Source organism: Salarias fasciatus, chromosome 10 (assembly GCF_902148845.1).
Source record: "Salarias fasciatus chromosome 10, fSalaFa1.1, whole genome shotgun sequence".
Lineage (NCBI taxonomy): Eukaryota > Metazoa > Chordata > Actinopteri > Blenniiformes > Blenniidae > Salarias > Salarias fasciatus.
The window spans coordinates 5,458,142-5,480,664 of NC_043754.1; the positions used below are offsets into that span (position 1 = coordinate 5,458,142).

The window sequence follows — 22,523 nt, forward strand, 5'->3', positions numbered from 1 at the left end:
GTTATCTAATGTGATGCAAAATCAAGCATTTTATATAACTTTAACACTTGAATTAAACACATTGAGTCTCTCTATACAGTGGAATATTCAGCCATTAACCACGGACTTGTTTACAATTAGTGTGTTTAAAAAGAAACTGCAGAAACAAGCTGAAGAGTTCATCCTTTCATTAAATTATTCATTTAAAATATACCAGCATCACTGTTTTTAATGTCGTAATCTGATAAGTAATATGGAAATCAAAACAAACCCAACTTTTCACTGCTGCTTTTTTGTTAGAGAACAGTTTTAAACTGCTACAATCTGTCTTTTTCATCATTATCCCTCAGTTAGTCTTATTCTTGGGAAATGGAAGTGTAATTCAAGTAATGTATTCTAAAAGCTAATTTCCACTATTAATAATGAAGCGTGCCTTTCCGCGGCTGCACATTTTGAGCATATCTCTCTGAATCTCACTTGTTTCTGCCTTCCCTCCTTCCTCTTTCTTTCCGTGCAGCCTCCATCATGAGAGCTAATGTGCCTAAAGTGCTGCAGGTCTGTTGTGTAAGAGTAAATGACTCTGATGACTCCAGCCTGCACGTCCAGCTCTGTGAAAGAGCTTCAGTCGTTCACCCTGCAGCCACACCGCTGCCGGAGACGGGCGTGCACACACACACACTCGCACACACACACACAGTCATATATCTGCTGGTTTAGGGGACGACACAAGGACTTATACTTCGATATCCTGCAGAATTTTCTAAAATCTACTTGTAGTTACCCTACAAGTCCAAGATAAACCTGTTTTATTTCATTTCATGCATTTTAATCATCGTAATTATGTGTCTATTTTTGAGGAGCGCTCCAAATAACAGGTTGGATGGGTTCAATCTGACACTGGATAAGCTCTGTGGTTTTCCCAATCTGATCTTTCTTTGTTGCTTTCCACCACGCTCATGCAGACTTGAGATGATAATCCAGCCTCTTTTCACCAGGATGCAACAAAAAGTGAAAAACTGCTTTGACACATTGAAAGTGTTGTGTCACCGGGTCAATTGTTTGAAACAATTTGTTGTAGTGATCATTCAACAATACAAATTTAACTTCCCTCTAACAGCAGATTGCACAAGCGATTACTGAACCAGCATTTGCTTGCATCAGTTTGTGCAATGCAGCATTTCTTAACTATTTGGTGGCTTTGATTCAGCCAACAAGTCTTCAATATTACACTGCTTGGATGAAAGCAACTCGACACGTTTTGTCTCATAAATAATGCTATGATGCCAGACTATAGTGAGGTCAGTGCCTGTTTTGGATTAATTTTACCATCAGGCCAACAACTTCAAAAATATTCCTCTTTCCATAAGCTTTAAACATCTTTTGTGAACCATCGGTGCATTCAGAAAAAAAGTTTAGTCAAACTTCGACGTGCGATTTCACCGCCTTGGTCCCTTCATCTCGATGAAGGAGACTGAATAAACTCCACATACAAAGACAGAAAAGTGATTTGGGTTCCTCCAGCAGCGTTAACCACGGGCGCAGGGGGAAGGGGGGCTCTGCAGAGGGTAGTGCAGATAAGAGGAGGGAGAGGTCCACAATCATCCACCAGCAGCTGCTCCACGCAGGTTTGAGAAGCCAGGGGCCGAGGTTCATTACTCTCACTGTTTAGCAGCTTGTCAAATGTGTATCCTCACATCATTAGCATGCCCATCCAAAGTCATCAAAGGGCCCACACACCACCTCTCTCCCTCACTCCTAATTTTATGATTTGTTAATAAGATCCATCATTTTCCTTGAGGCTCATTATCGCCTTTTAGCGATTTCGACACATGAGAGCGGAGTCAAGTGTTGACCATGTGTTCACGTTTGTTTAGTGTCAACAACTCTGCTTTCAGAGAAATGAAACCCCTATTTGTTCTGGGGCAATAATCTTTGATGTTTTTTTAGCTTCAGTGTAAGCAAAGCAGAAGATACACGGGAGAAGGAGATAACGCCGGCTCCTCGGAGGAAAAGCTGGCAGAAACTGCACAAAACAAATACCTTTAATACCATTTAAAGTGAAGACACAGCGCTGTGGGCCCGACCGGGTGTGCTGCGATTTCTCGGAAAAACATTTTGTCTTGAACCTGCTTTGAACTCACGCAGAATAACGAGACGGCGCTGATGAATCGTCGCAACAGAGTTACAAACAGACGCTTTTGTTGCGTGACAAGAGGTACCAGGGGCTGTTGTCGGGTTGTTTATTTCACACTAAAACAGGTACACCTTTTCCATGGAAGAAGCTCGTTTCTGCATTGCTGCATTTGTTTCCGTCAAATTCTTTCTTGTCAGAGCTGGCAGAGGCAACCCTGCCCCGCTTTAAAGATTCAGATGCTGAGAGGACGCTTGCCTCCCTTTGACTGAATTCACACAGTCGCTCTCTCGGTATTTGAAATGTGACTTTGTTCAGAGAAACACTGAAACATATCAGCCGCAATGTTGAAAATGAAAGCATTGGAATCAAAAACTCTCCTGATAAAGACTGCAAGGCACAGAATCAGACACAACTGAAACACTTGACTCTTTCATGAACCGACTTGGATCTTTGTATCCTTTAAGTCTGTAATTACTCAGCGTTACAGTGTCTGAAGAGAGCGATCAGCTTGATGCAAAACACATGCTGCCACTGAGGCCGGATTCACCCTGTCGAAACCTTTATAGAGGCTCATCTGCTCGCCAGATATATCCTGTCACCACACTTCCTATAAAACAACAGAACGACGCTCCGGTCAGGCTTTATTCAGGGTCCAGATAAAAACCCGTAACACGTCCGGGAACAATGACTTCCTTCCCCTGAGAAAACTAATTCTGAGGGTTCAAGTACGTGGAGATTAAAAACCTGAAATTAATCACGTTTAACCTTGAGATTATATTTGGTTATGTACAAAGGGGAAACGAGTGTTTACCGCTTGCTTATACAGACAAAAAGTGTTTGGCTGGATTAGTAAGCATGAGCTCAGTGACAGGAGAATAAATGTGTCCAGTCTATTTGGAGACCTTGTAGGAAAGACAAACTAACAATACGCCTTCACAGCCGCCAGGTCACACCCAAAACTATTTGTGGCCAAAGACACAACTAAAATTCCCAATAAGAAAAACTCATTTATTAAACATTTATGTGGAAAATGTTTTCAGCGTTGATGTTTTCAAGGCACGAAAAGGGAATTGGATATATTTAATTGGTATACATCTCTCTGAAAATCAGGCTGAATGTACAAACAATTCACATTCCTCAGCTCACCACCATTGTCTTTTTGTTTATGTATGCATTCGAATAGTGAAGCACCGCCGGCCTGTGTGTTTTGTCTGTGCAGTATCATCTGAGGTTAACGCTGACGAATCACCAGCGATGGAAACCTTTCATGAATACCGAGCGTATGTGAGAGATGCAGAGCCGACGTGTGGATGTTTACACTGCAGGCCAAAGGGAAGGAAACGTTTTCATAGCATAACTGAAAGGACAGGCATCGGCTTCTTCTTCAGGCGGCGACATTTCAGCTCCACCGAAGATGCACTTTTCCAGAAGCTGAATCACCTCTCGGCGCTGACACTTCACTTCCCGACAGATTAATTGAGATTTACTTCATGGATATTGAGGCTGCAACATGATAAACGCAGGGAAAACAAACCGTCCTTTTTTTTTTTTTAAAGCAGGAGATTTTCTTGGAGGTTTAATTCGGATAATTACAGCGTTCACATTTGTGTTTGGTGTAATTATGATCAGCAATAATGACGGCATCGCGTCGCCGTGTTTCGCTGGAGGAAGTGACTGGAGTGTAGAGAAAACAACTAAAACCAGGCAAACAGTATCGGCTCTGCCTGACATCCTGTCTTTATCATCAGGCTTATGTAACTTATTCTGTGCTATTAGTTCAACAAAGACAAACATGTTTCTATTAAAACTATTGTTTACGACCTCCTAACCTGCGAGTGAACTCCACAGGGACCTGAGACGGAAAACTTAATTAATAACAGTGTGAAGAATATGGAGACTGGCTGCGGTTTCAACCGATCGCTTGAATGTTTAAGGTCATTTATTAACGTCGCCTCATCTGACTGCAGAGCCCCCTGTGCTTTGTAAACCTTGCTTTGTATTTTATAGAGTAGATGAATGATTCGTTATTCTCTCTTATCTATTTCATTTTCTCTTTCTGGCAAAGGTTTGAGTCAAAAGAACGGCGAGTGAGTCGATGTCGGTGTACTTCTGAGGGAATAAATGAGTACGGGAGGTTCAGACTGCGCCTCAGGTAGGAGAGCAAAAACCTGTTGTGAAGTTCTTCAAATTCCAGATGAGATGCTGCGAGTGTTTCTCACAGTCTGGGCGGACACGTCAGTGGCTGGCGGGAGACGTCTGAAAACAGACGACCGGAGACGCTGAAGTCACGTGCGCAGGTGTGACTTTACGGCTGCTGTCTGAGGGGTGTTAGGCTCGAGTGAGTCACGACGCTGCTGACCTGTCGGATGCTTTCTTTTCTCGGAGGATAAAACACGATGAAGTCAGAGAAAATTTGTGACCGGTGAGATCATTTTCACAGAGCGTCCTTGATTAGTGGTGCACTATTAAAAATTCTGATATTGTGAAGTGTAAAAAAAAACAAAAAACTCTTGACCTTTAATGACAGAATGAGTCTGCAGTTATAAATGTTATTGTAAATGTCAGTGAGTCCCGACATGATGTATCACCCATTAGCATCGTCGCCCAACCGTCATTTATCTTCTGTCATTAGTGCACCTTATGAACCCATTAAAATACTATCGAGTGAATCTTTTGGTGGTTTGGAAATAAACCCTTTCATCAGTGAGGAGTAACACTCAAAAAAACACATTTAAATTGGCTAATTAGGTGCCGTCTTCATGGTTCACATGAGAAGTTTAATGAAAATTGGCTTTCAGGCGCACGCTGTTCAGTGAAAAAATTAGAAAGTAACACCTCTGAACGCAGCTCCGCTCAGAAACTGAAGACAACTGAGCATGCTGTACGCACACACTGACACACACGCACACACACACACACTCACGCACACCAGGGGAGACTAGAAACGCCGGACATCCAGCAGGCGCTTTGATTGGCCAGCAGAACAATGCCTCCCGGGGATGACTCACTCCCCATGAATCAATGCCACTGTGGATGTTGCATCAGGAGGAGATGCAGACGCACGTATGTTGAGGGTGTGTGTGGGTGTGATTGATATTCACTGAGCCTGTACAGATCCATTTCCCTATGAAACACCGGATTCCCACTGAAGAGAGCACCTGTGAGGCTCCGCTCCACATCCGGCTCTGAGATACCAGAAGCGCAGCAGCCCATTTGATCCTCCACTTTTTTCCCAAAAAAGACACTGAAGTGCTTGTCTGGCTCCACATGAGACAATTCATGTGTCTCCTGAGGGGGATTTATAGTGATTTAGGCTGAAAAGGACGAGATGAAGGTACTGAAAGTCAAATACAGTGCGGTTCAATCCCCACCTAGTCCAGATGCATACAGAAAGCATTCTTCTGCTTTCAAGCTCTCCCTTCACGCCTTCTCCTCCGAGATTGGACTTTGGAAGTAAATGCAATTTATCACGGATTCAAGTGCTCCAGCTCGGGAACGAAATCAGCTTTATATTTAATTTGGAAATCAAGTGGGGCGGGTTCTTTGTTCTGCGGCGGCAGAGAAAGAGATAAAGCTAAATGAAAGCGCACGACGCGTCAAAGCTGAGCAGGAAGGCCGATATGAAAATCCAACAGCACTTATCCTTATCCTGCACGCATTCTTTAGAAAGTCAAATCCTATCGTGCCCTCATTTCCATTGTCTATGTTTGTAATTCAGGTAATAACAACTTGAACTACCGGCTCTGCCAGGACAGTCAGAACAGTGAGTGACCAACATCGCACGTCCGCACGCTGAAACAAGTCCAGAGGCTAATCTGCATCAAGGTGCAGCGTTAAAAAAAAAACAAGGCCCAGACTGTCTGTTTGTGTCTGGGTGTCACCTCCACCTTTGCGGCCTCTGCCCTTTTCCATCATAACATCTCCAGCTGCAACTGATGCTATTAGTGAGAGCTATCTTTGTGTCTGCTGCAATTATCTCTACTTATCATCTTCACACTGCTGGGCAGGAGTGGCCTGCTGTTCTATCACATACCCTCACATACAGGGACCCTGAATAACTGCACGCATAATGGGAGAAATAATCCCGCCCCATGATTGGTGAGATTTTGCCGTTGCTATTTTTAAAGCGACATGCCTACATGTCGCCATCATGTCGTGTTGACTCACTGAACTAATGATCCAACACTTTTGTCATCCGAATTAAATGTGAAAAGCACACTTATCATTACCGCTCAGGTTAGCAGTTTAGGCTTTGTGCTGCAGGCTTCCAGGAACGTCTCTGGAAATACAACAGGTAGCCCAACCCCGCATGCCACGGGTGTCATCACGCACAGAATATGTCAGGAACTTCAGCCATATGTAATCTCGTCACACACACCAAACACAATACTGCACAGCTTTTTGCATTGAGGGTTTGGCTCTGCAGCTGGGGGAAAAAAAGAAGAAAAAAAAACCCCATCAAAGTCAGGCACATTCCATAAAAAACACACTAAATGAATCCATCTGTCAACAATATTGGACGGCCAACACTGTGCATTTGGTACATGAGATGCTGGCTGACACATATTTAATAACACATCCCACTGTGTGCGTATCAAAATCTGATTCTGACAGAGCTCATTCTTTATGGGGTGATTGCTTCATGGTGAAAAAAATACAGTTGTGGATGAGAATCATGAGAGGCTTTAGGTCTGTTTTAGGTGTGCAGATACTCACACAAAGTAAAGCAGCGTCAACACTTTAACATCTACTAAACATTGGCTGGATTCACGTTGATTTCATGCGTGCAGGAGTGGGAGATTTCAATGTCTGGAAGCTTTTCAACATCACTGTGGATGGATTTTTTTTATTATCGAGATGTCATACATAGCCTGGGAGTTATTGTCATGCTAACTCTGTGTGCCAGCAGTGACAACGCAGCAACAAAACACATGGAAGATAATGCTCAATGCATTCAAGTTTAAAATCACATGGTTATTTTTAGAAGATTTCGAAAGACAAACAAGTCAATACTGCAGACAGAAAACTCCTAAATGACTGAGACCTTTGGTGGAATCAATATTTCTGATCCAACTAATAATCATTAAAATGCAACTGTGTGGCTCCACAGAGCTTAAAAGCAACAAATAAGTTTAGTGCTGCACTGTGGCCACATAAACACAGCAGTGTGTATTTGTTTAGCAGAATGCAGCCTGGAGGTTTGCACAGTCTCCGGTGGATTTTACATAACACAACACAAAATCTGATGCAGGAGTACTGGGTGCTGTAAAACATGAAATCTGTTCTGTATCTGAGAGAAATGAAAGCGGAGTTGTTTATTTTGCAAACTAATTTATGACTGAAAAAAGATAATAAAAGAAAACCTGTAGTCAGTGTGAGAAAAGTTGTAGTTTTCCAATTAAACGTATTATCTTCCGCTGGTGCTGCAGAAGCAGTGAAATGAGCACAATAAGAGCTGCATCCTCCTTTCATTCAATCAGCAGTGAGTTAATGGCGGTCAGAGGCCTCTCTGAGCTGGGCTCTCTGTCAGGTGTGTGCTGCTACCGGCGGGAGTGGCGGCTTTGTTCCTGCCTCTAATGATTAATGGGACTGCCTGTTCGGGGTGTGACACATAACTCTGGTCTGAGCGGGACACCAGAGCCGGCCGGTGCGTCTGACTGAAACTCAGACGCTCCTCCAACGCCACGTTCCGGCCTCCTGGATTCCCCGAACACTTCTGCATTCCTCACATTTCTGATCACCGCTAATTCTCTCGAAGAAGCCCTTTCGCTTCAGATTCCGCCGGTGTTGGATTACTGCAGCCTTGATAAATGCCACATGCAGCCTGGGAAATACCCGTGCAGCGCCGCTCCTTGTCAAACCGAGCGGCTAATTCCTGCAGAACCTGCCATCAAGCGCTACTTACAGTAATGCCAACCTAAACCTCGCTGATTTGATTCGCCCGTTCTGCTGATCGCCTGTCACTGCAGCCGCTGCAAATATTTTCATTACCTGCTCACAGCCAGAGCTGCAGCTGCTGGGAATTATACGCAGCTACACATGAAAGCCAGACTGGCGAGAGCGCGCTGGAGCATCATCTTTTGCGCATTACCAGCAGATATCAGGAGCAAAAGCATATGGTGGGAATAAAGAAAGGTGCCTGCACTGCTTCCTCTAAAAAGACAGAGCATAAAGTAGTAAGATGTGCCTTTCTTTTGAGGCTGCAGACGGCGACTCCAGCAGCAGCAATAAGAAAAACATGTTTTGTATTTTTTTTTCCTGGGATACTTTCCTGCGGCTGGTGACATGGCACAGAGCTGGGCTCCAGCGCTCGGGCGCGGGGCGAGGAGTTTTTCTTTCCTGCCATTTCCCGCAGTAACTACAGGAGCAGCCGACTTAATGACAAGCTCCGGCTGAAATGACAGAGAGCTCTGATTGTCTGTGTCTGCGTTCTTTGCATGCATGCGTTATTGAGACTAATGGAATATGAACTGGGACTGACACACAGACACACACACACAGGTGCTCAGTTCATGCATGCCTCACCTTTCCAAGGTGAGGCATGCATGAACTGAGCACCTGTGTGTGTGTGTGTGTGTGTGTGTGTGTGTGTGTGTGTGTGTGTGTGTGTGTGTGTTCTTAAATGATCTGTTGATGTCATTCAGCGATGAGTGCAGGCATGAGGCATTTAACTGTCTTTTTCAGAGGAGCAGAGGGGAAAATCAGCCAGTCTGCTTCCATAAGTGCTCCATCGCTCACACAATTACATAAAAACGGTCTTTTTAAAAATCCGTGTGACTCCATCACGCCGCTCCCACCCCCAGCTTTATTTGTTTTACACCACCAATTTCGGAATATTTGTGGCATCGCCTGACACAGGGGTGCCAAACTCACTTTAGCTCATTGAGCAAATATAACTGGATTCGGTTTGGCCAGACCAGCAAAATGACAGTATAATAACCCCTGAATAACAGCTCTAAACTTTTCTCTCCGCTTCAGTACAAAGAAGAATGAACAGATTTGCACATTCTCACCCAACAAATTAGAATTCTGCAAAACAAAATCTTGAACCTTGAATTAATTTTAGTTAAAACAGGAAATTTACTTTAACAAATCTTTTAATCCCATGTTAAAAATGAAGGAAAATCCAGCAGTGTTTTTATACAGACTTACATGAGCAATAACTCATAGAAACCATGATTTTTGCTGACTTTTTGCATTTTTTTTTTCTTCACAAACTCACCCTCATAGTTGCTATTTCATTTGGAATAACTTGGCGAGCTTTTACCGCTGCATCACTCACCTCTCGCTGGCAACATTTCTTCCAGTTTCAGGACTCGGTATTGCAATTTGGCCTTTGTTCATCACATTGCAATGGCTGTAACCTTTTGTTTTTAGCAAAATTCATCATGCGAGTTGGATCTAACAAGCGCTGGCTTTGGCCCTCGGGCCATAATGTTTGGCAGGCCTGGTGTAACAAGTAAATAACAACAGAAGAGAATAAATGTACAAAGATGAAGCATAAAGTTGTGAAGATATTTGGAGGATGTTCACCATCAGTGGAGTCTTTACAGCAGGCCTCAGTGTTGTGTTGTGTTGTGTTGTGTTGTCTACTAAAATAACACACAATGGTTTTTTGAATTTTTGGCTTGGTGGTTTGGCCAGATTGAAGCTTTGGCCCACGGGCCTTATGTTTGACACCCCTGCTGTACAAACCAAAAACCAATGGCTGCATTTTTTTTTTTTTTTAAATAAATACAGTGAAAGGCTTTTCTATCCTTGTTTGCAAATGCACAACAGCTGCTCGTCCTCCCATCTGCTTTCCACAGTGGGTGATCAGCTCCTTCATATAAACACAAACATTTCTGGATAATGTAATCATGCTGTTTGTAATACAGCACGGGTTGTGCTGTTTGGTGGACAGTCACTGCAATAAAGTACCGCAACTTTGCTCCTGAATATGTAAAAAAATTCTTCATAATTCAAAGTGATTGCACAGAAGTTATGGACATTGATGCACCGCCGTGCCAGTAGTTTGGCATGATTTTCTGTTATAGCCTGGAAGACACAGTGTTGCTGATTTCCAAAAAGACTTCATTCATTTACTCATTGACCGGTTTGATGAATGCACTAACATGTTTACCGTCATCCATAAGCAAATCAGCACATTTCATTTTTCTCAAAGCATTGCTGCTTCGGGTCCAATTACCCAATCGGTCTACTTCCTGCTCTTCAAAGATTTCTGCATACCCTGCAGCTCTCCTCCTTTACATTTCAGTCTGATCTGTGTTTCCAAAAGCATCCAGTTCTCTGCTCCAACACCTGCATCTCCAGTCTGGAGGGTCTTATCACAGCCGCACTTTCTGCAGATTCTTTGAATTTTTTTTTAATGATGATATACAGCGTAGATGAGATAATCATTATCCTCCCTGCAGTCTCATGCCCTAAAACATATTCTGAAGTGTTCCTATGCGTGGTCTTTTGCAGAGTAGTGAACCCCGCCTCAGTGTCTTTGGCACGCTGTTTAAAAACGCATTAATGTTTCTGACTTGTTGCCAGTTACTCTAATATTTGTGAGACGTTCAACCAGGTGTTTTTATGCATCGTAAATATAACTGTCAAGTATTTTATGACTGTAATCCAACTTCTTTTGATAGGTGTCGCTGGCAACGTGTTTAAAAGGGACACTTTTTTTTTTAAAGACATAAGAAATGCTGAGTTCATATGTTGACTTACGTGTTCAATTAAAATCAGACTATTTTCACTGCTTGCAGGACTCTCAGAGGCACTTTCCACTGTTGGTCACGTTCACTCATTCACACACACTCACAAAAATGGCGACAGATGCCAAGCAAGATGCTTAACCTCCACTGGGAGCAATTTGGACTTCAGCGTCTGGAGGGGATCAAACCAGTGACACTGGAACCGGAGCCAGCTCAGCCAACGCTGCCCCAGAGGTGAGCAGGACCTCATTTCAATATGTTTAGATGTGAAACATGTGCCAACTTTTTTTGAGGGTCAAAAACAGCCTGACAACACACGTTTGAACATCCTAATTGGATTTGGAGCTGCTGGTCTGCGCCGCTATTGGTCCGCGGGAAGTGAAGGGATATGAAATGAGGAGCCGGGTGCCAATCATCACCCAGCAGCTGCCCCCCTCTGAGACCTGGCCTATAAAGAAATGAGCCCGAGATGGAGACGCACACACTCCCACACACTGTCTGTGTGTGTGTCTGTGTAACGTCGATGCCTCATCGGGTCATCGTTCTATTCTGGTCGCAGCAGGAGAGGTGGGCCGCAGAACAGCGTCGCAGTGCAATCGCTCTGCTTTGGGGAATCAATAGTGGAGAGAATTAAACCTGGCTGAAATTCATGACCGAAGGGAGGAAGTCACAGGTGGCCCTCTCGTTCTCTCCACGTTTCCCCTCATGTCTCCTTCTGCCACTCGCATGAGGTGTAACAACACGACAACAACAGCTGCCAAACTGCTGAGAGAGAGAGAGAGAGAGAGAGGCAGAGAGAGAGAGGGAGAGAGAGCGGAGGTACCAAGGGATACCAAGGAGGGCAAAAGACAAAATAGGAGCAGCTGTGAGTGGTGAAAACAGCTGATCAAGCACTGATAGCTCAACTTCCCGCTGCGTAAAATGAAATCGGAGAGCCTCCTACGGTCAATATTTCTGATTGACATCAACCAGAAAGCAAAATCACCTCGGTTAAGGCTCAACAGGGTAAAAGCTATCACCCTTAATGCAGTCTGGTAATTTGTATTGGTTTTAAACCTGAGGCTTTCCTTTTTGTGTGTGCGGCGTAAGTCTGATGTGTTAGTGCGGCTTAAGCCATTAGTCTGACGCTGCACCTGTGGCCCCATTCCTCGGAGCTCACACACTGGCTGGAAGGCAGACTGACACCATGTTGATCCCGCCGCAGTGTCAGTTGGTGCATGCGCCGGTATCGTGTTGCAGACAAGGTGGGCAGCCACGCACAGGACGGCCAGCAGACGGTCCGCAGGCCGTTTTGGAACGCCGGCTCCTTATTAAGCCAGCACCCCGATGCGCATCCAGCTCCACTGACCCCAATAACTCCAAACTGAAACCCGGGGAGAATAATTATTGCAGCAGCCTCCATTATCAGAGATAATTCAGCCCATTAAGACTCTTTTTTTTTTTTTTTTCTGATTCGCCCCGAAGCGTTTGAACACAATAGCCGTAGCATGTTAGCACCAGGAGGAGAAACTGTCTGGGAATTCTCAAGTCTGCTCAACAAAAGAGTTGAAAATTCCCACACAGCCAAACGTAAGGCCGTCCAGGTGAAGCCCCCCCCTCTCCAATTCCTCTCCTCCATTAACCTCCCGTGCCCTCCGAGCCCGGGGGACTCGGCCCTGTTCACAGCTGCGTGTGAGTGTCACTCACGCCGGATAGCCTCCGGCCGTTCGCACGCAGGCCCGCTCATTCCGGGAGAGGAGCAGAGCTGTGACAGGTCTGCTGGGCTCAGGTGAGAACGTCTGCGCCCGCTGACGGACGGGGCCGGACGGCTCCGGGCTCAAACCGCATGCCTTCATGCTAACCTGACAGACAGCTCCGCACACCGCGACCTCTCACGCTCCTCGGGCCGCGGTGATGCACGCGCACACACACAAACCTGACAGAAACGAGCACATACCGCTTGTCAATTTGTGTTTGAGCTGCTTTTTGAAGATGCTGCTGTTGCCAAACAACAGAAATAACTTGTTGCTGCAGAGGCGGAGCTTGTTGCGGAATATTTTCCACGTGCCGTCCTTTCATGGATAAACACCAGCGAGTACACCAGCGCACGGCGAAAACACTAATACTAATGCAAATGGGAAGAGATTATTACATTTTTCCTTCTATAAATGACAATCAAACAGGCTGAGGGGAGAGAAATGATTCAACTGGGAAACTGGGGAAAAGTACAAATATTGCGTTTGCTGTACTTAAAAAGAGTTTTTAGGTGATTGCACTTTTCTCAAGAGTCTGTTTTTTTAATATTAAACTCACATCTACCACTTGTTGTGCCACAGTTTGAAAAAAAAAACTGTTAATTTGAGTCAAACTTTGGCACTGGAAAGTTTTGCTTTTGTGCCGCATTGCATTAGATTTCATCATTGTGTGAATTCTCAATATCAGAACCAATTTAACAAAGATGAAGCTCACAGAAAAGAAAATCCCACTGAGAATCCGTCACAGGGGACAAATGTAACAGAATGAATAAGAAAGAAAAGGTTTTTATCAAATGTGAAAACCACAGAAGGAATGGAATAACATTCAAATCACAATCAGAGCAGCAACACAGTCAGATGTGCAACAAAAACTCATTACAGATATCTTTCAAAGTTGCATTTTCCTAATGCAGAGTTCGACTAGTCTTCCATAAAAGCAATCAACCTGACGGAAACCATCTGGTTAGGGGAAACTTTTCATTCCAGTAGTTGTGATCCGGAGCCAAGGAAAAGAGTCTTAAGTATTTCCTTCACAAGTTGAGAGATTCTCACTCTAACGCTGAGTCTGTGACTTGATCCAGCAGTGTGTGGTCACCGATGTTTTGTTTCTGGAGTGTGAGGGTGACCTGGCAGCAGAGAATGAGAGAAAAACCTCAACACACACACACTCACACACACACACATACACACACACACACAACGCCCTCTGCACGTAAAACACCTCCGTTTGCAGTTTGTGTTCCCAGGTGGACGGAGCCTGCCAGGTGCTCAAACAGGGAGGAACTGTTAGCTCAGTAACAGGAAGTTCAGGCGAAGGGGGACACCAGAAAGGACTTTTTGAGTCTGGAGTCTTCTGAGAGTCTTCTTTCAAGAATCCGGCTTACGTCATGCCCCTAACCTCTTCCTCACACCTAGGCTCGCCGTCTGCACCCACCCGGCCTCGCAGCTCAAGGTCCTGACACCCAGAATTCTTCACACGGGTGTGAGGCAGAGGTCAGCCGGGGATCCAGGGGCCAAGTGGAGTCTGAACCGTGACAGGACGGTACGGGAAAGGCTATCCAAACATACAGCAGCCCTGCTTTTAGCATGGCCGTCTGGAGGCCGCGGCAAATCAGCTGTGCACGCAACTCTGACCTGCACAGCGAGCATGCCAGCGTGACTGTGTGCAAAACTCAAATTATGAGCCAATGCAAACAGAATTAACAGTCAAACACCCTTCACCGTTTCCTGTTTCTTGTTAAGAGTTCGTACACGCGGGCGGCCGGGAGCAAACATCACCTGCAAAGGTCAGAGCGTTTTAATAAATGCAGGCGTCCTGCTGACTGAAAAAAACCAAGAATACCCTTTTCTCACCTCCGTGTTTTGATAGAGGCCAGGCTAAAAATGTGCTCGATCCAACACATCCAGAAAATTACCAGTCAATACAGGAGTTATACGAAAGAGCTTTACATGAATGACTCGACTGTCTGAAGAGACAAAACCTTCAGAAATACATAAATGTTCGAGAAAAGAAATTAAAAAGCTGCACACAGAAAAAAATAGGTTTGTCAGGAGATGATGAAATGGTTTATTCACTGAAAGTACAGCTTTGATTTCTTTTTCCTGGTGGATATTTTGGTCCGTAACGCACCACTCGGCTCACCTAAACTTAGCCTGAGAGCATCAAGTGAAGTGGAGGAAAACACTGGCCTGTATTCTTCCTCTGCTCACACTGAGACCTGCCTGCTTGTCTTCAATGGCGCTTTGTGTGCGAGGCTGTTGGTGTTTGAATGAGTCTGAGCGCACACACAGACAAGCCAGGGTTCTGTCCTCCTATAAGTGGGCTTTTGCAGAGGTATCTACCCCAAAAAGAGGTGAATTCATTGGGTTTGTGAGTGCTGCAGGAAACCCTGCCCTGATCCTCAGACTCTCTGGGTGCAGCATGCCGGCTCTCAGGAGAGCAGCCTGCCAGGCTCCCGGCTGCGCTTTCCTTTCTATTGACCTGCTGCTGCTGCTGCTGCTGTGAGGAAATGCTACTCCCACAAGTCCCTCTTTCAGGTCAGCTGAGACACAGTGGAGTGAAGAAAAGTTCAATTTCAATGACTTCTGAAATCTGTGGATCTGCCAAACACTGGCAAAATGTTTGAGGTATTACATTAAATTAAAAAATAATAATAATTTGACGCAAACCATAAGAGCTCTGCATAAAATCAAATGATTAGAGATCAATATTACGAAGGAGAAAAGGAAAAAGGTCTGATAAAATCAGATGCTGAATGATCGCACAATTGAAGAAAACCTCTCGTGCTGTTTGTGCGTCAAAACAGAAAAAATACGAAAGCTGCCAGGCTGCGATGGAGGACAGACTGAGGTCACCGCATCTGTCTTTCATGGTTTCTTCATTTTTGAAGAAACATCCAAGTTATGCAATAATTACCCTCCTCACATGAGGAATGTGTTAAGAGTTCCAGCTATCTACTTTCAAGCAGGTAATTATGGGATTAGAGGAGACTCACCGGTTTGCAACAAGCCGATACCGCTGTCTGATACATCATAGTGCCGCTGGATGTCAAGCAGGACACCTGCAAACAAGAGGAAAGGGGGTAAAGATTTGTGGTTTTTAATATACTTAATCAACAACATTGAAATGCTGCGAGCAAAAATCAGCTCAGGATTTATGAAAGTGTTTAGCGGCTTAAGATTATTGGACATGATGGACGGATCGCTCAGAGGCTGTCATTCACATAACATCCCTGAAGAGTAATACAATATCCCCGATAAGTGCACTCTTGGCTGCCATACAGTGTAAAACTTCAGTAAATGGGTGCACAGATTTCACCCTGAGATGTTACATCCCAGCAGTTCCTCATATTAAATTGCCAAACACATTTTTTGGAAAACAAAAACACTTCCGCGCTCGCACTTTCCGCACCATTAGCTCCCGGGAGCCGCTTGATTTTTCTGGATGACACTGTCAGTGACGCGCTGCGACCGAGGTCAGTTCATCTGCTGGCTCTCATCAGTCACGCAGACCTACATATACGACACGGCGCCGCTGAGAGAAACCGCCGTCTTTGAAGTCCTGTTACTGTAACCAAAGAGCAGCAGAGCTGGAATGAATGAAATCCACATTCTCTGCGTCGCACTAGCGCCTTTATAAAGAGCGAGCTACCTGTCTGTCCAGTCATCGGACAGATAATATACATAAACAACTAAATATCACCTCGTCAAAACATCACGGCTCTTTTACGTGCAGCTTTCGTGCAGAAGAAACCTCATAAAAGTTTAAGCACGCTGTAAACATCAGAAGTTCAAGATGAAGAAGCAGAAGTTCAAATGGTGATAGGTTACAGTAAAATAAATCCCTTTATGGCAGCCGTGTAATTTAAAGCATCAGTCAACTCAAAGCAACAAGTCTCTTCAAATAAAGTTTGTTTCTTTGGAGACAGGCGGTTTTAAAGTCTTATGATGTTACTGAGAAGAAGGAAGAATTAATACATTTGTGAGTGAGGAGTTTTTGCAGTTCCGCCGCGGTGTTAGTGTGCTTGGCGGTGCTCTCGGCGAAGCTGGAAGCCCGGTTCGGGGATTTGCAACTCAGCTCATGAAAATGGAACAGCGGCATGACCGACATTTTAAGAAGCAGGCGGCCTCTGATCGGCCCGCTCTGTTCCCGCCGGTCCGGCAGGCCTCCATCACCTGGCACAACCTGACCTCGAAGCAAAGTGTTCCGCCGTTCCTGCAACTCCCAGAAACAACGAATTCATCAGCATTTCAACAAATCAGGAGGATTTATTCCAGAGAAACCGATAAGGGATTTAGATAAAAAACAGATAGAATAGATTGTGCTGATTCATGCATTGGCATTGCTCGCCGTCTCTCTCAGCGGGGAAGTGCCACGAGGTTTCAAAGGCGGTGCGATGCCGAGGCAGGTGCAGGTTGAACCGTGGCTGGAAGCAGATGCATACGTCAGATTCCTGTCAGCTGAGTCAAACCACCTGCTCACATTCTCACACTCGAGGCAGCATTCTTTCTCAAGTGCTACACCAACAACTCATTCACTTCCTTTTCTCTCCTAATACGCCGACTTACTGCTCCTTGTGTGCGAGTTATCACCTAGTTTCAATGAAACCCACGCTCAGGCCGGTCTCCTACAATACCAATAACAAAGCAATGCGGACGCCGTGTGACGCGTTCAAGTCGCACGGTGACACATTGGCAACTGGGTCATAATCATAATTCAGTCCAAATCCAGGTATTTAATGGATGGAAATCACAATCTGAGCATTTCCTGCACACACCACAGAGTATTTGCTGAGATTACCTGCCTCCCTGTAGTCACACACAAACACTTGATGTAATAACAACACATCAGGCTGTCATCTCTACTTGCCCTCGGCATGCAGGCCGGCTCTGACAGTGACTCTGCCCTCCCTCTGTCAGTGCTGTCTTACAGCGACCAAAACATTTAACAGTGAACTGTACTGCAGCTGTACTGTAATTAGCATCAAGATGAACACACACACACACACACACACACACACACGCTTGCAGCTTGCTGGGAGGGGGGGGGGGGGTCCTACACCAGATGGCGGAGCGTCCCTCCCGGACATGGTCGGCCGTCGTCTGAGCCACACCCGTCTCCGCTTACCACACAATTACCAGGCAATTAATAAATAGTCTGGTCTACAGCGAGCTGCTCGAACGACGCGCGAGTCCGGCGACAGCCTCTGTCCGATAAGATCATGTTGTGATGAATCCGACAAGATAAGACCCACTGAAAACATTTCATGCGTGAGAAGTTGATAAGATAGACACGATGCGTTTGCGCCCAAGTGAGAGATGGGAGTCCGATTAAAGCTACAGTGCGCGGCATGAGATTCAGGAGCAATGAGCTGTGTAATGAACTGTGCTAATCTGTGAAGGATTACAGCGAGGCGGCCGCTCAGTGTTTGTGTAGGAGTCTATCTTAACTATCATCTCTGACTGCCAGGTATTAAAGGCTGCCGTGAAAACAAACAATATCCTTTTCATCCCTCTCTTCTCGTTTGCTTGTTTTTCTTAACATTTCTCAGTCCGTCAGTCCTCTCTTTTTTCCACACACATTTTTAATTGTCTTTAGGCACTCCGCTCCGGACAAAGCAGACGCAACAAAATTACTGTCATCCAGTGTGCAGTGTGGAGTTTTCTCACAGTTACCCACGAAGGCGTTTCCAAATTACACAGGTGATTATCAAATACCACAAATACCTGGTATAAAAACAAAGCCACTGTGAAAATGGAGATATTGCACATCGGACGTAAATATCAGTTCAACCCATGTAACAGAATTGCACGTGCACGTGAGCGGATTCATGTCATAACATTAAGGAGTTTCTGAAGTCTCGGGCCTTCGGGGGGGGGGGGGGGGGGGTCTGTGTGCGTGTGAGCGCGATACCAACCAGGTAACGCTGAAGGAATGTGGATATTCCTGACAGAGCACAGCAACACAAGCAAGCTAACTTCCATTTTAGTTCAAGGGAAGAGCGCTCACACAGTAACACACTGACAGCGACTTGGCAGGGCACTCCCTCCCGAACACACCGTGCACTTCCTGGGTTTTAGCTTTTTATCAAGACAAAAAATCAACACCTTGGAGGAGTGAATTGTCATTAATTTTAAGTTCATGTACAGTTTCGCTTTACTGCTGACTCGTTTTGTGATGGTTTAGAGTCACATTTATGTCTCCTTTGACACTTTTAGGACCTCTTTCTTGGATTTATAGGGACTCTGAATGGCCCATACTACTGTATCTGGCTGGAGTCGCTCAGTGTTTAAAAGTTGTCGGAGTCGGATGAAGTGTGGAGCTGACACTTATTCCACCAGCTCATAAAGTCTGCCTTTATGGACACTCTTTTAAGCTTCTAAGCTTGAGAAGAAATGACTAAAGATGGCGAATGTTAGCATGTGACAAATGCCCCATTGAGAGCGATGAATGCTGAATGATCATTCTTCGATATGAACAGTGCTTTCTTCATCCCTTTGCTTTTTTTCAATTATAGCGCCACGGGTCGACTGTTGACTTACTGTATGGCTGAGAATTTCCAAATCGGTGTAAATGAAAGCAGCTCTGGGAAAACTGAGACAAGCACATTTCTTTCCTGTATGCACGAAAAGCATAACAGTTCCAAATAACAGGTGCTTGTTGCTGTAATTGGAGGCAAGTGAGCGGTGTTTATTATCCAGAGGAAATGTTGGAGTGAGGGTACACCGTGTTGTTTTTGCAAGGCCAGGTCTCGCACGGTGACGTAAGCGGCCACCATTGCTCCCCTGGGTACCCCACACACACACACACACACACACACACACACACACACACACACACACACACACACACACACACACTTGCCACACCCAATCCAGTCATGCACAGGTACGCACACACGGCACAATCGGTAGAGGACAGATTTCATACGAATCCCCAGCAGGGATTTCAGGATCTCCGCACGGCCTCCTGGTTCTATTTCTGCTCTGAGAAACTAGGCTAAAAGGAAGGAGAGGACCAGTTTAACAGTGACGGCAGACGGAGAGACGCAGATTTTGAGGCGAGGAGTCACGCCGAGTCGAGGGAAGAGTGGGTGGTTCCATCAGGTCATCCGAGGATGGGTTTTGGTTTTGTAAAGCACATATTTCCATTGTTTAGTACATATTGTGAGTGCGTGTGAGCTTGTGTGTGTGTGTGTGTGTTCCCCTTTCCCCTGGTTTCTCCGTATGTGCGTCTGTGTGCGAAGGAGCCAATGGAGGGAAGTCGTTCATTCTGGCCAGAGTGTGACGGGCAGCGGTGTACCGCTCTGCTGATGTGGCCAAAATCCTTCCCCTCCGCTTCTGCAAAAGGGGGTGATCCCTTTTCATGTGTCACCCCCATCGGTATAAATAGTCTGGAAGGGAAGGGAGGTGTGGAGGAAGGGGGGGGGGGGGGGGGGGGGGGCGTAATGAGTGAGGAGAGAGTGTGTCTTTTCCTCTGACCAATTTTTGGATTTGAGTGTGTGAGAGACAGGAGAAACAGTGAAGGAAGGGAGCGGAGAGCCGAGCCAGAGCGGCTCAGACTGTAGCAGAGGAGAAAGCCGACCACAAATATGCCCGACTGTGGCCGGCGGGCTCCTGACCGACTGCTCTCCTCCCTTGCCATGTGGCCGCAGTGGGCGGGGGAGCAGTTTTTCCATTCCACTTCCTTTTGCTTTGCCACACAGAAAGGAAACGTGCTGCAGATGTCTGGGAAACTGTGCGTGGAGCCGCCTGCACGGGAGGGCCGCGAGAGGCGGATTCCCCAATAAAATCAGGCGGGGAAGAGGAGCCCGCGAGCGCGCTCGTCCGACTTCCATGTCGGTAGCAAGTTGAACCCACGACTCCAATCGAAACCACGTGCGCTGTCTCCTGATGCACAGCCACCCTGCTGACAAACTTTGGTCCCCTTGACTTTCAATGTATTCATCTCAGAGTTGGTTGATGTTGATTAAATTCCCCCCATGGAGCATTTGATCACTCGGAGCACGCTGGATCAATGTTTTCATCCGCTGAGCTCTGTTTTTTTTTTGTGTGCGTGTCTTGACTGTAAATGAGAACCTAAATGCAGGCGTATGGGCAGAGTGCAGGGGGAGTGCAATTTGCATCCTGAAGTTGGTTTACATTCTACTGATTAATGGTTTTATGCACAAACAAACAAACGCTGTGATGAAGTTTGCTGTTCAGCAAACTTGATATAAATAATCCTCAGACTGATTATGTGCATAAACAATACCAAAGCCCGTACAGCTCACCCTATAACTCGGCCTGGCACCTGTGAAGTAAAGCCACTGGCACCGGCGATGTTTAACGAAGGAAAGAGCAAACCTGCATGATGTATAGAGCAAACATTGAGCGCTATATTTTTGGTTTATTCATTATTCATTGCCGTATTTGGAAAGGCTTTTCCTAAAACATAAAAAACCTTTCTGTGACATGTTTTTATTTGCACTGGTCTCTCCATGCTTGTTAATTCAGATGCAGCCTGCTTAACGAGTTCTGTGTGGTCGGTGGTTTTCAGCGTGCGGGGGAACATCACCCGGACGTGTCAGTGTGACTGTCCCAGTGGAGGTTACAGCGGTTCAGACTGCAGGACTGACCGGACCCAGAGAACTCAGCTCCACACCCAAAAGCACGAGGAAGCCCTCTGAGGCCAAATGTGGAGCAAATGCAATCATATTTCGCTGCTGAATCATGAGGTTCAAGCTCCAGGAACTACAAAGTGGAGGATTTTGGAACTATGGAGGAGTGTTATGTTTTATGAGAAGTTTGTGTCTCAGTTTAATATCATGCCCAGGAAGGTGGACAGACCAATGGATGCCATCCAACATGTGAAGGTCCAGGTTCAAATAAATTCCAGCTCTCTCGCTTGTTTTGCTTCTTAAATGAATGCTGCAGCATCTGCATGTATTGCTAATGGCTTCTTAATTATTCGTGCTCTGCAATCTAATTCCAAGATGACTAATCGAATCGGCGGCCTTGCCAAAGCGTGGGCAAGCTGTCATGTCAGCAATAAATCCACGATGACAATTGAGACAGTTTTCGCTCTAATCTTTTCAATTTGTGACACCAAAACTGGTACAAAATCAGATGAAGGGCCTGCAGTTTTGCCAGCCAGACCACTTTGATTAATAGGCCTTTTCATTTTCCACCAAATTTTCCGTCACTAATCAAAAGCTTGAATTCAGCTCGGGGGGCCGCAGTGCATTAGTCCCAGCCAGTGCGTGCTAAATATTTGATGGCGGTGGAGAGGACGCACAGTCAAGGGAGCAGACTGAACCTATAGCTCGTCAATAAAACATCCACAGGCGAGCCCACTTGTTTATACGAGATAATGCATTAGATGCACTGGAAAGGGAAGCAGTGAAGCAAAGCAAAGGTATTTGAGATGAGATGAGACCGTCTGACTGCGGGGGGATCCTCATGCGGAGCACGGGTTCACACCAGCGTCTCTCAGGAATACTGAGCAGCGGCTGAACTCGGCCTTGAACGCAGCCCCGAAGAAGTGTTATTTATATGGAATTTAAAGAAGAGCTGGAAAAAAAAAAAAATCCTTGACGAGGAGGGATACGCTCTGTGTCTGGTTGCATTTGATTGATAAGCGATATGAACTGTGTTTCTTCCAACTGAACCACAAAAAAATGCTCTGACATTGAGTTTGACTCGAACTAAATCCCTGAAAAACACTGGTAATTTATCATCAAACAGATATTTACAGGCTTACTGCCAGTCTTTCAGAGGCCTGGACGTAATGTTGCTACCACAGTTTAAACATGCATCTGGAAGCAGCAGGAGAATGTAAACACGGTGGATATGGATATGTCATTACTTTTAAAAGGTATTCTGGTACATGACATGAATGTATAGACAGGCAAAGCAAAAAGGAAAGAAGAAAAAAAAAAAGCACCCGGGCGAAGCTCTCTTACATTATCCAGTGCATCCCAAGCGTGTGCAACA

General features: G+C 45.5%; 1 protein-coding gene across 1 annotated transcript in view; it reads right to left on the reverse strand.

The window, feature by feature from the left end:
* The window catches only part of spns2 (SPNS lysolipid transporter 2, sphingosine-1-phosphate), a 66,937-nt gene that overhangs the window by 31,932 nt on the left and 12,482 nt on the right, over positions 1-22,523 (reverse strand). The window contains exon 2 of the mRNA XM_030100310.1: positions 15,545-15,610. Within this exon, the coding sequence (XP_029956170.1) occupies positions 15,545-15,610 (66 nt within the window). The remainder of the gene's footprint in view (positions 1-15,544; positions 15,611-22,523) is intronic.